Here is a 17,247-nt window from a genome sequence, read left to right as displayed (position 1 = left end):
TTGGTGACAGCAGTTTTTGAGGCCGGAGAGTTTGTCTGCATTAGACCTTGTATATTCCTAACAGTGCCTTGGCCAAGCCAGTGTCAGCAACAGTGAGAAACTTGTCTAAATTTCCCTAGTGTAGACAAAGCCTTAGAGCCCTAACTTATATCATTATGTAGAAAAATGTCAGTTAATTGCCTTCCTCATCATTCTGAATTCCAAATAGGTTGTGTCAGAAGTGGTAGGAAATTATTATCTCTGCCTTTAAAGGCATCAAAATGATGGTTTCTTGATTAAAAGCAAATATGATTACAAAAGGGAGACTTTTGTCCAAAAAAAAAAAAAAATCTCTTTTTCTTTTTGCTTAAGTGACTGTAAGAGACTAAAATAGTGATGGCAGATTCAGACTGTACCACTGAGAGCCTTTCACTCTAACCATCCGAAGGGTCAGGAACTGTTTTGACCCTCTGGGTATCCATTACCCAGATTTATCAAAACAGCTGTATAGATAGTGGCATTTCATAGAGCTTAACTGTTGAAATGGTCACCAGCAGGCTTACAATGATACTGCCATTTTGTACATTTCTAGCAGAGAATATACAGGATCATTGCACATGTCCAAAACTGAACCACTGCAAATTATTCTTTACTCAGTTGTCCTCAAAGTTCCTTCTGAAGCACAGGATTCAAGCTAAAAACAATGCAATGATTAGAATATCACTTAAACAGTAACAATATTGAAAAGTGCTTTAAAAATGCTGGTTACTTTTGTCAGTCCTTCTTTCAGGTAGAAAAATGTTTTATATTTGTACATAAGAAAAAGCTTGTCATTAGATAAGCTTGAGCAAGGCTGTTAAAATCAAGCATTAGTAAGATGTTTGCAGTGTATATCTGACTGGATAATAAGTATTTAATCATTGCAGTAAGTCTTCCATGAATTCCCTTATTCCGCTCACTTAGTGACCTTTACAAGCTCAATATTTCCTCTTTCCCTCTGCTCTCATCTTTCTAGGAACAATGTCTATACTGTGGTAAAGTACTAGAGAGCTGTAATGGGCATTGAAATTGGCCATAAAACTGGTGGTAAATAATGGGAGTAAATGGGAATTTTCATGGCACTTGTTCAAATCACTCTACTGCAAAAAGTCAGACACTACTATGAGAAGGTGTCAGTCCTGAGAGCTTATCTAAGATAATCCAGAATATTATATTATCTTTTTCTTAGAAAGAAACCTCAGAACACACACAGTGACACACCAAGAGACCCCATTAACCAGCAATTAAGCGAAAATGAGCAGAATTGTTCTGAAACCTATTTTCATTAATGAAAATGTTTGTACATATAAGACTTAATGGAGCCTATACCTTCAAATTCTTATAATAATGCTGCTGCTTTAATTGTGTTTTTATAATCCTGTCTTTATGATAGAAACAAAAAGAAGCAAGAAAGACACAGCCCTCCACAACCACAGTCTGTGGGTTGCACATGAAGCTGAAGAGCAATGTGTGTGTGTGTGTGGTAGAGATGTTTTTATGAATAGCGTGTCTCATAATTAGCTATCAAAATATTCAGCTTTGTTGAAATGAAAGCATCTATAAGTTACCATATTGCTTATTATTTGGGAAATAAATATTCTCCTACTTAGCATTTTGTAGAGAAGCTAATAGGATCTCTACTTTTCCAGACTCAAGAAATAGCTAGCACTATCTAAACTCCCTTATTGCTGTTCAGATTTTGCAGATAGCCTGACGTAAGAGAAACATTTGTGGTTCCCAAGGACAGAGCAGAAGTATTCATAAAATCAACAACAGGACATAACCTGCATTAATATTATTATTATTATTCCTCCTTGGATTTTGCTTTCATCCTTCCCCTGTTGCCATGCAGAGATTTTCTCACCGTGTGATGAAGTGGCAGTGCATCTCACCCCACGATGCTACGCAGGGGCTTGTCTGAGGTCTCCCTCTCCTCATTTCCCACCTACCCCATCCACTCTCAGTTCTGATGAGTTGTTTCCTGATTTTCCTTCCACGCCTCCAGCCCATACTCGAGTTTCTAACCAGTCTCCAGCAGATTGGTTATACGTGTTCGTTGGGCACTTCGCAAGCACATTCACTAGGCACCTTGCTGAAGGGCTACGTGTTTACATCAAATAGTAGCAGTGAGCTGGTTAGGAAGCATGGCTGTTGGGAATGCTTTAGGGTAGGTGACATAACACCAAGAGGTATGTGCAGATGTCCTGTGGGCTGTGGTGGCATGCGTCATAGGAGCGTTTTAGTGCTTCTCACTGGTTACAGAATTGCGAGCAGCATTGAGAGCACTGATAATGGCTTACTGCATTTATCTGCTGCTGCTGGGGATATTTTTCTTCCCATTTAAATGACTCAACACATCATTCTTGAAGAAAGGCAGCACAGTTTAAATGCTATATTCAAAATTTTCATCTGGCACTCAAGGTAACATTGATACTCCTTCTTACATTTAATGATGCCCTTACTGTGTGATTGGAAGTTGCGTAACAAAACAGATGGCTCCTGCTTTTGCAGTTTAAGTTGTTTGAACCTGACCCTTTCTCCCTTGACTATTTAGCAGCAGCCTTCTTGATTAAGATTTATTTCAATGTATTTTAGCTCATGTTCAGGAGCACATTGTTTTCTTTACTGTTGTTTTTTCTTTTCTTGTTCAATCTTGCTCTTTTCTGTTAGATCTGAATGTATTCTGGTATAGCAGCAATAGCAGATGTCTGTGTTGGGGAAGATTTTTATTACCTTCTGGAGTTTATAGTGTTTTGTCTGGTATATTGATTATTGGCTGCTGGACAGTTTGCTCAAGGTCATAGATAGGAAACAAACCCGAGTTAAAAATGTCCTCATAAAGGATGCCTTAAAGCAGCTCTTTTGAAAGCTTCATACAAGCAAGTAAGCAAGCAAGCAAGCAAGCAAACCAAATTCTTTTTAAATTCTGTGTCTTTAAAAATGTTAGAAATAACCTCGACTGAGTGGAAATCAGCCTACAGTAAGTGCCACAGTAAGAGTCAGAGCTGCTGAGCTTCCTGTGTTTCTTTGCAGTGCGTTATCTTTCCGCAAAAGGGTCATTATGCATCTTACCTTCTCCGTGGGTTACAGCACACCGTCAGAGCAGAGAAGTTGTGTGGCTTTGAGGAGCAGTTAATAAAAGCATTCTTTGTGTTCTTCACTTTTGTCTTTCCTTTTACATTCTTCCTAATAGTGAAGAACTCCACTGCTACTCTCCCCAGCACTGTAAATTTTACTGCAGAATATTTTGGAAGAAGGTATCAAATACAGTTTGGTGCTTTGCTATGTTGGTAGATTTAAACTGAGTTTTGTTATTTAGGTAAGCGATGACCAACTTACCACTTGAAGGTTTGGCTTTCTCTTCTAGAATGGTTCACTCAGTCCATTGCCTTCTCCCTGCTGCCTTCTCTCCTGAGAGCCTCACAGATGTGGGCAGAGATGTGTTATTATTATGGTTTCATAGGTGATTTATACAACTTATTCAGTCTGCTCCCTGATAATGCCTGTCTCCTGAGAGCAGTCCAGGCAGAGACGAAGAATAGGCTGGATCATTGTATGTCAGGGCCAGAAGAAACTCAAGAGGTTGTCATCCCTGTCTCGAGAAGAGGTGTTTGCATATCCTCTTCTTAAAGCCTTCAAGGTTGGAGATTTCATGACTGCCTCTGCTTATTTATTTAGTGTTTAATCATTTTTAACACTTTTCTAAGATCTAAGCTCCATCTGTTTTGCAATTTAAGCCTGTTACGTCTTGTCATGTCTAGTAAGCACACAGAGAACAAATTCTTACATTTCCTCTTGAAAGTGGCCTTTTTTCTACCGGTCTGTTACAGCCCCTCTCTGTCTTCTTTTCTTTAGGCCAGTCTCTTTTCATGTCTTTCACAGTTGCTAAATCCCTGCTCACTCCAGTTATTCTCTCCAGTTTTCTTGAGATGTGTTTCCCAAACCCACACTCACTGTTCCAGCTTAGAGGCTTTCTGAGTGGACATTGCAAGGAGAGGATTACTCTAAGGTGCCTTGTTGGTTGCACTCTTGTTTTTATACCCCAATATGACATTCTGGCTTTGGTAGTTTTTACAACAGACAGCATCAGTGATTCGTGTTCATTTTATGATCTGTAATGATGCCAGGATCATTTTATGAAGAGACCTGTCTAGTCATTGCCCCTCCGGTATTTTGAATGATTTTGATATCTCGCTCCCAGATACTTTCTTGGAGGCACTGTAGCCCCTTGCTAACATGTGGCTGAATGTGCATCCACTGAGTGGCCACAACACTGGAATCCCTGTGGCCTGTGACTAAATGACAAAAGGAGATGCAGACTTCCAAAAGTGTTCATGTCACCTTCCTGGAGAGCCTCAGAAACATGGGCAGTGCAGGTGGAATAAGTTCTGGGGGCTTGTGCATTGCTAGTTTCTTTCCAAGGAATGTCTTTGCTCCTCCCTCATCACACAGCCAAAGTACATGAACATACATTTAATACAGACACTTAACACCAACAACACTTACCAGACAGAGTAGGACAGTGAGAAGCATTACCACATCTTGAAAACACCTCTCCCTACCTCTCCCTTCTTCCCAGGCTCAGTTTTGCTCCTGATATCTCTACCTTCTCCCCCCAGCGGCGCAGGGGCAGGGAATTGGGGGGGTGCAGTCAGTGCTGCTGCTTCTTCCATCTTGTATGTGGGAGGAACTTCTGGAACTTCTTCCCCCTACTCCATCGTGGTCCCCCTCTCACAGGGAACAGTCTTCCACAACTTTTCTCTAACTTGAGTCCCTCCCATGGGCCGCAACATTTCCCTTAGCTGCTCCAGTGTGGGACACCAACTTTCTCCAACTTGAGTCCCTCCCACAGGCTGCAGCCCTTCCCAAGCTGCTCCGACGTAAGACACCCTTGCATGCTGCAATCCTGCCAGTGCCGAGCCACAACAGTGGGGGCTGCTTCTTCCCACAGAGTCCTGGCCTCCTTTGGTTGCAGTCACCTGAGATGGAGTGGGGTCCCCCCACAGACTGCATGTCAGCATCTGCTCTGCCATAGACCTCCATGGGTGGCAGGAGGAGCAGCCCTGCCGTCTCCCCACAGGATACAGGGGGGCCTCTGCTCTGGCACACCTCCCCCCACCCCCCTTGCTTCCTCCATTCTTCCACTGACCTTGGTGTTCATGTAGATGTCACAACATCTCCTCTCAATTCCAACTCCTCCTCCCAGGTCGCCTTCTTAAATATGTTATTGCAGAAACGCAGCCGCCATCGCCAATGGGCTTGGCCTTGGCCAGAGGTGGGTCTGACTTGGAGCCAAGGGAGCTTCAAGAAGCTTCTCACAGGGGCCACCGCTGTAGCCCCCTCCCCTGCTACCAAAAACCCCACCACTCACTCAAACCCAGGACAGCCATTGACTGAAAATCTAAGAGGAGAAGACCATCTTTTCATACGTATGTACATAGTGAGTGTCTATAATTGGCCTGTCCTTGGCTGGGGAGTACAGATGTTACATTGCTGCTACTCCTACTAGCAAAATTAGCAACAGGCTTCATGATAAGATACTTTTCGCAAAACCAAGAGTTGCTTCTCTTTGAGAACACTGGTGCCAGAGAGCCTGATAATTTAATAGTTAAGAAGGTGGTAAAATGGTAGTGAAAAATGTAGATAAATATTTCCCATCAGAAAGAATGCTCTCCCAATTTAAATTGCTTAAGAGTCATTGATGTGAAATAATTTGTCCTATTTGGAGGGAAAGTTAGACACACTAATTGATCTAAGTAGACATTTCTTTAAGAAAAATTTGGAGGCAAAAAATCGTATTACAGAAGTAATAAAACACAACATAGTTTTTTACTTCATTGGATTTAATGAGGACTTACAATCTTCCTTAATCCTTTTTGGTTGTTGATTGTATGGCTAAAATTTGCAGTTGGCTTATGACAGTTCTGCCTAATGCTGAACAATTCAGACAATAAACTCCTTTTCTGTACAGTCTGGTTTTAATTGTCTTAAAATCTTCCAGCTCTCCCATTTTTCTTTATGTCAAACTAAGCTGGAAAATGTATTTCTATCTAGTCAACTAGAATTACTGAAAAATAATTAGGATTGTTCCAAACAGAAAATATATCAGATTAAACTTCCTTTGGGAAAATGCTTCACTGCCTGCTCCGAGTGAACACACCAACATTATCAACTCTTGGATCTTGTTTCTCTGCTCTTGCTGTGTACTGGAGAGAACAGAGCGCCAGTGCAGCTACCCACCTTACTGTTTCCCTTCCCTTTTTATATTCTCTTCATGGATGTATTAAGGCAGTGGTTGAAATAGGTAGCTATGCAATGTTATGCCACACTGGCCTTTCTGAATCACAGACAGATTGCTGTCCTAGAGAGATTTCTAAATTTTCATCCCAACATTTATAGATTTCAGCTTTGGCCACTGAATAAGGAAATATGTCTTGTGCAATGAAGTTGAAGAGAAATTAATTTTTTCTGAAATTAGGGTTATCTTATTTCTATGGTAGTACTTATGCAGAAAGAATTCTTTAGGGTATCTTCAAATCTGCAGTGCAGTGTGGCTTCAATGTCAATGCTTGCAATGAAAATCTATCACATTAGGGCATGCTCACCTCCTGCCTGCATGATTCCCAGTAGTTTTGTGATGAGTTATCTTGCGGAGTGGTATAGGATTTTAATACAATAATCTGTACATTAGCAGAAGTATGTCATGCCAGAGCTAAACCATCCTGGCCAAAAGAGGAGCCGCAAATCCCAGGGCATTAAAATTCAGTAAACTTCAAAATTATGTAAACGTAATATATTGAATTATCTTAGATAGCTGCTGTATTTTTTTGAAGAAGCTTTTCCTTTTCAATGTTGACTTCAAACCCCAGTACAACTAACTCCACACCTTGAAGAATATGCTGTACCACTGTAAAAAAACTTGTAAAACTAGACTAAGTGTACAAGTCAGGGTTTGTTTGGGTTTTGTTTTGTTTTTTTTTTTTTTCTTGTGGAGTGGAGTGGGGAGAGGCAATCAGGTTTAGCAGGCTGGGAATCGAGGCTGGAGTATGCAGAGTCTCTCAAACATGAGCTTCCAAAGGCCTTTGGAGAGTGCCAGGAAAGCTGTGCTGGGTTTCATTTCTCTGAGCATGCTTCAATATTAGGTGTCATTAAATGTTGCTGGCTTTGTAAGAGTACTGGATTAGTAGTGATTTAGGCTGTTTCACCATCTTATTTGCTGGTCAACTTGACTTTAATTTTAAACAATTTTGGCATTCACTGCTGATTCATAATTTATGCAACTATGAATTTCAGTAGTAATTTTCAGCGTTTTCTCCATGGTTTCTGGAACAACAGCCAGAAATGCCTGCTCTGCAACAACATTTTTGGTTTACAGACTGGCAATAATACCTTTTTCTAAGCCAGAAAATTACCATCTCGCATCTGAATTGAAAGCTGCCACTTACTTTTAGTGGAGAGAGAGAACCCATTTAATTGATCCTCTGTAGCAAAAGCAAGCTGTGGAGCTCTTTAAGGTAAAATATATTTTCACTAGTGAAGAACTATTATTTGCCTTACATAATTTTCCTCAGTTTTACACTATGTTTTTGTCTATTAGCATAAGAATCCTAAATGATTCAAACTCTCTGATCTCTCCCCCATCCTCACTGTCTAGGGAGATGGGTCGGAGTGATGGATAAAAGCAACTGGTCACTTGGGAAAGGTGGCCCTTGTTTCAACAAGGAAATTGTGAGGGCTATACAGAAAGTGATGAAAGTGTTCTTCATAGCCATTATCTATGACGAAAACCTCAGTGTATGTGTCCTTAGAATAAGGCTGATTATTCTGGGCTCCTACCACTGGGAAACAGTCACTTTTCTTACTGAGGATTTTCTGTTCTTTCCGCTGTTAAGAATTCTCTTAGGCAGATCTGCCTGACTTTGTGTGTGCAAGCCCATTTATAGCAGGAAAGGGAAAGCTAATCCCAACTGAATTTCAGTCACCTTTGCCTTCTGGGATATATAGAATTTCCCTTGAAGTTTGTACAGAGTCTGCGGTCGGCACCAAACAGACCTGCTGGCTCCTTTGATACTTTTAAGCTTCTGCTCCATCAATTGTGCAGGCTTTTGGTTTATTTCCAAGTTCAGTCCAACATTCTGGTTTTGATCTAGAGACCCTGATGTTATTTTGATCTTTTATCTTGCTGTAACTTTGTTTCCCTGTGTTTGTTCCTAGTGGTAAAGTTGGTTAGGAGTGAAATGATTATTTCAGGCTAAAGGTTGAAGCGAGCACAGGGGAGGATTTTTAGATTCTGGGGCACCTGGATGGTCTGGCAGATCTGGAGCTTCATTTCAGGAAGTATTACAGTGTCTCTCTTGCCTAAAGCCAAGTGCTGAAGTTGTGGCTATTTTAGACACAAGGATGCTGAAAGATGGAGTGAAGGTTTCTGTTTTATGGAAGAGGAGGAAGAATATAGAATTTGATGAGCTTTGTATGGATTCTCAGAAGAGCAAATCTTTTAGCTCATGAACAGCGGGAAAAAATGGAAGTCACAGTGTCTGGAGCAGTTCAGTCAGTTGCTAGTTAAATTATAAAAAATTCACAGATTATTTTGTATTTTTGTATAAATGGTGTTGTGAAAAGGATAAAAAATGTGCCTCCATTTGTTCAAGGAGTTATTTCCAGATTGCTTTTATACTTCCTATATATAGGGAGCTTTATATATATATTTGTGGGGGAACTTGTGCTTACAGGTAATTTTGATGGTGAACACTAGAAATGTTAATTATTTTATCTTTCTGAGATAGAGCGAAAGTGGTGGGGTTTATTATGTGTATACATGCAATCAAGGCAAATCTGTATTTTTAGATAGAAGCAGATTCTGATCCCCAGATGAAAGTCATGCTTTACCTTCTGTGGCATAAAGGTTTTATTTGGCTCTCTGTGGGAATGAAAGTTTATCTGTTTGTTCCTTGTCACCATTTTCAATGTACTGAGTGGCTTTTATTTCTGTGAAAGAGAAGATTGAACGTGATGGGCTTACCTGACCCAGCTTCCAATACCTATTTTTTAATTAAGTTCCCAGCTAAATATATGCTTCAAGCAGTCATTAAGGTCTATAAGGATGACAGGAAGGCAGCCCAGTTCCACTATAATAAAGTCATGTAGCACTACTAAAGATGAACATATGAACCATCTCCTTTCTGAGGTAATAAGGCTTTTTCTTGATTTTTTTTTTTTACTTACAAAAATATAAAGTAAAAAAATAATTGAATCCAAACACTTTCTTCTCTGAGTTGCCATATAATCACATAGAAACACAGCACCTGCACTTGGCAGTTCCTCTTATTTTGCTTTCTCTTCACTTCTGCATTTTCTTTTCCTTCCTATTCCTGCCCCTTGGGGCTCAAAACTGTTTGTATCAAGGCATTATTCCTAGGCAGGAGTTTCAAGGGTATGATACTGCTATTGTTAGTGCCATGCTAGAAAAGTAATGCCAAGCTGGGAAAGATGCACAGTAAGGATTTGATTGAAGTCCCATAGGTTTTCCCTTGAAGATTCTCGTTATCGTGTACAGACTTCCGTTCATCTTGCGCTGTATTGTAGCCTTAGTGACTGCAGGGTAGAAAGTCAGCTGCCTCGGTTTAGTGCGTGGCATGTAGATTATTGAATTTAAAATGTGACATCTATGGGTTTGCTATTCAGAAATAAAAAACCTTCATCAATTTAAACATTTTATGAGTGAAACAATGGGATGTGTTCAAAACAGGAGCAAGGGTGCTTATTTCTAGTCAGGTGAAGCGGTGAAAACTCACTGGTTTTATGCTGAAGGATGAAACGCTCTTGAGACCACAGTTTTTCTACATGGTATGAATGAAGCGGTGACTCCACTGATGGGGACAGCTTTGCTCAGGTGTGTGCTCACCCGGACACTTTTGGGCGCTAATGCTAAGTGCCGTCGGTGGGGGGGAAGCACCTCTTCATCGAGAAGACGGTAAAGGAGCGCGCCGCGCAGGATCCGCCCGAAAACCCGCGGGGGGAACGCGTAACGGCCGCGGGAAGGAGGCCCGCGCGCGCGCCCGCTGAGGGAGGCGCGCGGCCGCGCCGCCGCGCGGCCGCTGGGGCAGCCGCGCCCCCTGCCGGCGCCGCCTGAGGGGCCCCCGGGGCCCTGAGGGGCGCCGCGGCCGCCGCCGCCGGGGCCGCTGCCGCCGCCGGGGCCGCTGCCGCCGCCGGGGCCGCCGCCGCCGCCGTCGGGGGCCGGGCTCGGCCAGAGGCTGGCGGGGGCAAAGCGGCGGGCGTACGCGGGGTTTCTGGAGGAGAGCGTGGCACTGATAAGTCTTGGTTCAAAGCTCCCCGAAGTCAGCCGGAGGCCTTCCAAAGGGCTTTGGGCGTACCTGGGATCAGCCCCGCATGTTCTCAAAGACTTCAGGGAATTTTAAATCTAGATCTGAATCCAGAAACCTTATTTTTTCCCAGCAATATTAAACCTTTTATCTTCAGTTACTTGCCCTATATAGGCAAAAAATGTTTTTAAGAAGCTAAAGGGTGTGTTAAAAAAATAGTCTTACTTTTTATTATAAATACTAGATTGGCAAAACTGCAGTAAACTATTCTTTATCCATTTGATCACACTTTGTACAATTGTGTGTAGTTCTGTTTTTACACCACTGATACATGTTATTCTTCCTGGAAATACATCACTGAAGCCACCTCTTCTGTTTTCCTTTTTCTGTTCTTCTGGGTAGTCATGTTCCAGTCGCAGTTTTGAATCCTCAGAATTTTGCCACTTAGAGGGGAGCAGTAGTCTGCATGAATAATCGAGCATAATTTATTTGTACGTAGTTTATTTAAAATTGAGTATGGTTTTAATATTTTTTCCTTTCTTTCAAAATTTAGGTGGAGAACAGACCAAAGTATTATGGGAGAGAGTAAGTATTTCCTCTTTCAAGTATCAGTTGGGTGTATCTAAAAGTTGCTGTTCTAGAACTAAAAAAACCAAACACAATGGAAGTCTAATAAAATATTTTATTTTACCTGTCACTTCAACTACGTTACAGTCCAGTACTGCTGCTCACAATCTATGGACTGTGCTGCTATTTGAGCCTGCATGTTTATTTTGCTTTTTTCAGGACAATTTGGGAAAAAAATATCGTCTGGAGTATTTCTTCCTTTTATTTTGATTGTCACTTAAACCTCCCAGAGGTCCTGCAACAGTCTGAGGAGGAGAGAAGCAGCTTGCCTCTCTGCCTTTTTGTGTATGTTCTTACAGTTTCACCACACTACATGATGGTGGAAGTATGCGTGTACACTACTGCGTGTGTGAATGCCGTTCTCCCTGCTAAAGTTACGAGGTCCAAAATACTCAGAGGAGGTGTATTTTGGTTGTGAGGAAAATAACAGACCACTGGAGTACAATTCTTTTGTGGTCAGCAGTCTTTTTGCCAATAAATATCTTGAAAGGGGCTGCATTGGCCTGGCGATTTGGGCAGGTGAAGCTGAAGGGCATAGTCACTGCAGCAACCACCCAGATCTGACATTTGGCCTTTGCTAGAGTAATCTGCTCAAGCCCTAGCCCTTATTGTTAACTAAATTACTTATATCTATTTTTACTTCCATCCTAGACACATCATCTGTGTTTAATGATCATTTCTACCATCAAAAACCTCAAGAGTCCGTAGCTTTGCCCCTAATTACTGAAGTTTAATGTTTTAAATATTGTCTTTGACAACAGGGAATTCAGATCTAGCCACTAGAGTACAACAGAGCTGAAAACAATACCTAGCTGAGTAACCCTTCATGCTTCCTACAGCAGGGCTTGTAAAACCATTACTGCCATCTCATATCCAGGAATCTGCCTGGCTGTTGACATGCTCTGGGTTTGTGGAGCAGCAGGGCTGGCGGGAGCTGTAAGAAGTTGCTTTGGTGAACCTGCCCAGGCAAGATCACGTTAGTTACTGTCATTCAGAAAGAAGATTTCAGAACCATGGGGACAGTCCTATAAAAGCAATTGACTCAGTGATCAGTAGTGCTTGAAAAGAGAATCGGGAATTTCTAGGGAAAGAAACAGAAAAAAAACCCATATTACTATATAAATCTATTATGTGGCTGTGTTTTAAGTAGTGCTTGTAGTGCTGGTCCCTCTCTACCCCCTCCTCCTCCCTTTTTTTTAGAAAGGCTATAGAAGAAATGAAAGGTACAGTGAAGTGCAACAGTGGTGGAGCAAAGGGATGCAGCTCCTACCGTAGGAGGAAAATGAACAGGTCTTCCTCAGTGGGTGTCCAAGAGAAGGATATGCACAGGGTCCCTCTCAGGTTCATTGCCACAGGGTGCTGCAGAGGCCAAAAGCATAAAGATACTGAAGGGTTTTAAGTGAGATTCTCAGATTCATGAAGGTCAAGGTCACAGCTGATCCAACACAACTTCTGACTCAAGCGGTGATGGACGGACAGGGATGTGAAGTGAAAGAAATATGTCACTGCTTCCTGTACTCCTTCCGTAAACATTTTTTGTAGGTTGCTGTCAGAAGCAGGTGTCTGAGTTCAGGGGATCTAGTACCATGTACAAGCTGGTTTTATGCTCTTAGAAAAATGTACCAAAAATATTAATGAGAAAGCTTGGATTACTTGGTGTTTACCATCTGTGGTTAAAGAAATTTCACAGGTGCCCCAGGTATCTTGTCCCAGAGATTTCTTAAACTGATCACCAGGAGAGCTTTTTCCCTAATATCCATCCTAAAGCGTGCAGTATTTTATAATGAGCTTCTGGTGGCAAATAGCTTGTGCTCATTATTTTTAACTAGAGTTATGAATTGCCATGTGTTTACTGGCAAAAACATGCTTAAATTATGTCATCTAGGGAATGCTCATTTCAGTTTGCATGTGGCAGTAAATGAGTGTGTGTCCCACCAGCACAGACAGAAAGAGGAATCAATTTACATTATTTTGAATAGAAAGTCACTCTGGAAATATCACCTAAACCTAATATTTCCAACATGTATTAGTTGTGAAAGGACAATGTAAAGAATGGAACAACAATTGCATTTACATCCAGTGTGTTTTTCTTCTTTCACTACTGAGCCAGGGGCAGTGTTAGAAATGTGCCACTTCACATATATTGTCAGAAAAGAGAAAATGCTGAAGGCTGGTACATTTTAGTGCCTTTTCCAGACAGCAGCAAAAATAGAAACTTTCAAAACCTCTGAGGAGACCCTCAGAGACTTATCAGCTAGCAAAATTGTGCGTAGGAGTTAAGATTCAAACTGCATATGTTAAGACTGCATTTGTACTTATGGAAAGATCACCGCTTAATATTGATTATCATAGTTAATTGTGCATCCTAAGGCCTCTTTCTTTCTTAAAATAGCAATGACAGTAGAGTCAGAGAAGTATTGCTTTTTTCCAACACTGAGTGAGGAACTCAGTGAAATGAAGAAAAGGGTATTCTTCTCAAGGCTACTCTGTATCTTCTTCCACTTTAATATATGCAGAGTAGAATTTTGAATAATTGTTGCCATTTCTTATCTCAGTTTCCCTTACAAAGTTGAGGAAACAATGTTAATATGAAAATTAAGCAAACTGATAATAAGAATGACCTCTCATTTTAATTTTAAGTCATCTGCATTTAAAAAATAATAATGCCTTTGTGCCTAGTTTTCTATTTCATTGTAAGGCCTCTAGAAAGGAAACCAGGAAGAGGGGCATAGACTGGGAGAGGAGAAAAGTTGGGTAACGATGGGGCATTTACAGAAAATAATATTTGGGTGCAGTTGAGAGTTAGCCTCACCAAAACTGCATATACTGTGCCATTTTTGTTTTGCATCTATCCTGGACCTGCCCAGACTGTATGACTGTCCTGACGCTTTTATATACTTGGAGGCTGTCCTGATGGCTTAGACCACGATGCTCTGCAGTGCAGAAGTTTTCAAATGGTTTCTGGGACGGAGGAGGAGGTGTTTCTGGTTGGATTGTTCTGTAAATCACTGAAGTGTCTTCCCTTAGGTTTCATGGGATCATTTCTCGGGAGCAAGCAGATGAAATACTTGCTGGCGTAGAAGGAGCATATATTCTTAGAGAAAGCCAGCGGCAACCCGGCTGCTATACTCTTGCTCTCAGGTAAATACTCTTTTAATAGAGGCTTATAGTTCTCATGTAAATGTGCTTACTGGGATTCTATCAGTTCCTTTTGAGTGAAGTCTATGTCCACTGTTACATAATACACTTCATGGTATCAGAGTGATTCAGCACCCTCTCTTCAGCAGTGTGACCATCGCAGTACTGCAGCAATTCAGTCACTCCTTCAGCACTTGGCTAGGAAGTCCCCTTTCAGAAGCAGACTGTGCCTGGTTTCAAAATTTTTGCTACCTGGAGTTGAGTGTTGTAAAGATGGAGGTTCTTGAAAACTATATAAGAGGTGCGAGGGAGTACAGAACAGGAGATTGTCCCGGCAGAAGAACAGAGCCAGGTTGTCCTCTGAGCTCAGTGATGTGTTGTACACAAACATCAGCAGTCATTAGTGATAATAACCCTGGATAAACCTGGAAAAACATGAAGTCCAGCGGCTGACCAGCTGTCAAAGGCAGCATACTGGGCTTCAGTTTTCTTCCTTAACTGGAATTCAAGCCTGCTGTAGAAATGCAACGTGAAGCATGGGATGCTGCTGTTCAAAGAAGTAAGAGTCTGCTATTCAACTGAATTAAAAATTTAGTGTGAGCCCAAGCTACAACCTCACTGCACCTCACAGGTGCCTTTCCTTGAAAATGCTCCTGGCTTAGCTGTGCCATTCAAAACCTGCCTGTGGGACATGGGTTAGCAGCAAGACAACCAGATAGTCTATTGGGTTTTGACAGAGCAAACTCTTTGACAATATTTTACAATGTTTATAGCATTATTACTTCTGTGGGATATACACAAAATAAAAGTCTTCATTTTTACACTTATGCTGATAAGCCATTAGGAAAAATTGTTTAAGGAGTTATCCCAAGTAGGTGTGATACAGTGCTGAAATCATCCTCTGATTTTGTATTGATGTGCAGATGGTAGAACTGGAAAAGCTGGTGAGTCATGCCAACTAAAAAGTGGTGTAAATTAAAAGCAACTTTTGTCAGCTGAAAAAGAGCAAATGTAATTTTTCAGAGTTTTGGAATGAGATTTCAAAATAAAGAATTAAAAGAACTACGAAAGGATGATTATGGCAAAATGCCTGTTGTTTTGACACAACAGCACGATTTCTAAATCCATCTGAATAATTATTTGTAAAATCATAAACTGAATTTGATAGTAAATTGGGAATTCATACGAAAATGTGGGAAAGAGAATAAGAGGCTTAAACAGTTTGATTTGAATGCCCAACAAAGTATTCAGAGATGTGCACATTTGATGCAATCTAAGAACAGTTTAACCCAGTGTCATGTCTTTGAATCCTTTAATCACGAATGGGATTCCAACATCAGCGTGATTAACTGAATGTGCTACAACAGCACTTTGCCTTTTAAAACTTTTTAAAAAAAAACCATAGATTGCACCTGCCATAAATAGCTGCATAGAGACAGATGTATCCCACAAAACTTTGGGTGTTTAATTGGGCCCCTGAATTAGGAGTTCAGTCACCCTGGCTTCCTGCCAGAGGGTGATTGAGACCCTTCGGATTTGAATTACTTGCTAGAGATGCCCGTTTCTATTTACTGACCGTAAATATGCTCATGGCAATTAAGCATCCAGTTTCTGCACCTCAGAAACATTTCAGGATGGAGAAGTCCTTAACACAGTTATGCATCGCGGTGTAAGGTCTTGCCTGTGCAATCATGCCTTTCTGATCACTGCAGTAGTCCCCTTGGGATTTAGATTTAAACCACGTATGTCTGGGTTGTGTGCCTTGTTATGGAGAATAACCCTCGGTTCTGTAGCCTGGTCCATGTGGTGCGGTCAGTTTTAGGTTTGAACTTGAGTTGGTGTGTCCACAGAGATCCAGTCGCACCATGTGCGTATTCAATATGTGATCCAGATATATAGACTTATCAGCGAAACCTCTTGAGTGTTTTGCCAGTATGAATGCTCTCTCTCACTCTTCCCTCTCTTTCATCTCTCCCTCCTTTTTTTCTGGTATTTGCAGATTTGGTAATCAAACCTTAAACTACAGGTTGTTCTATGATGGGAAGCACTTCGTGGGGGAGAAAAGATTTGAATCAATCCATGATCTGGTTACAGATGGCTTGATAACATTATATATAGAAACAAAGGCTTCTGAGTATATTTCCAAAATGACAACAAACCCCATCTATGAACACATTGGATACGCCACTTTGCTTAGAGAAAAAGTGTCCCGGAGGCTGAGCAGAACAAAAAATGAATCAAGAAAAGCAAGTGTAACAAGTGAAGAAAATACCCCGGTTGAAAAGGTAAGTATTCGCTTTAAAATTTTGGCAATTAATACCAGTTTTTCTATCCGATCTGAGAGAAGAAAAAAGTTTTTTGTCTGAAGACCTGCCTCTATTTTTCTATACTTCGTTTAAGTATTACTATCCCACTGAAAAGTTTATATCCTGTTAATGTGATCTTGTCTCCAAACTGGAGCTTCCGATGAAAGCTTTCTAATAAATGTCAAATGTAAATGTTTTCACCGTGGAAATATATATACATCTATATAGACTGGCTAATTTAGGAACTGCATCTGAAATTATTCACAAGTTACGTTTCTTTGTCCATGTATACTCAAGCATATTCCACAGCAGGATTATGAAGCCGGTTCCCACTGACCCTTCACCACAGCTCAAGTTTGTTATCTTTCCATTCACAGTGCAAAGCTCCTCTTTTCTGCTAAGCTTTTGGTGGATGGATCTCAAACTAGGATATTGTGTGTTTTCTTCCCCTTCTTGCTCTTATCTTCTGAAGTGGGCTTTCCTTGGTCTCCTTCTCTCATGTGCCCATATCCCGTAGTACTGTATGGACCAGGACTTATTTACATGATGATAAATAGAGAAATTTGTGCAGTTAGCAGCCATCTGAAGATATAAAGTTAGAAATCCTTTTACATATGAGGAACAGTGGATATCTTCATTTTCCAGGTGGTAAAGCAGTAAGAACTGTCAAACAAAACTTTTTTTTGAGTCCAGTGTGTGTGCTGAACTGACTTACATTTGTAACCGTATTTCTGCAGTGACTGATGATTTTAGTGTTCAGTGTGCTGATAGGTAGGTGGGAACTAGAGCTGGTTTCTATTTGGGAAGCAGGGAGTGAATCTGCTGTCATATAGTAA

The 17,247-nt window shown here is 41.1% G+C and overlaps 1 protein-coding gene across 1 annotated transcript in view; it reads left to right on the top strand.

The window, feature by feature from the left end:
* LOC116961226 (beta-chimaerin-like) overlaps window positions 1-17,247 on the top strand; it is a 122,138-nt gene that overhangs the window by 78,709 nt on the left and 26,182 nt on the right. Inside the window, exons 4-6 of the mRNA XM_032991365.2 lie at window positions 10,894-10,925; window positions 13,995-14,108; window positions 16,105-16,390. Of these exons, the coding sequence (XP_032847256.2) occupies window positions 10,894-10,925; window positions 13,995-14,108; window positions 16,105-16,390 (432 nt within the window). The remainder of the gene's footprint in view (window positions 1-10,893; window positions 10,926-13,994; window positions 14,109-16,104; window positions 16,391-17,247) is intronic.

The sequence above is a fragment of the Tyto alba genome, unplaced genomic scaffold, assembly GCF_018691265.1.
Source record: "Tyto alba isolate M040663 unplaced genomic scaffold, T.alba_DEE_v4.0 Super-Scaffold_38, whole genome shotgun sequence".
Lineage (NCBI taxonomy): Eukaryota > Metazoa > Chordata > Aves > Strigiformes > Tytonidae > Tyto > Tyto alba.
The sequence above is the reverse complement of the archived record's forward strand: the minus strand, read 5'-3'. Positions and strand labels throughout refer to the sequence as shown.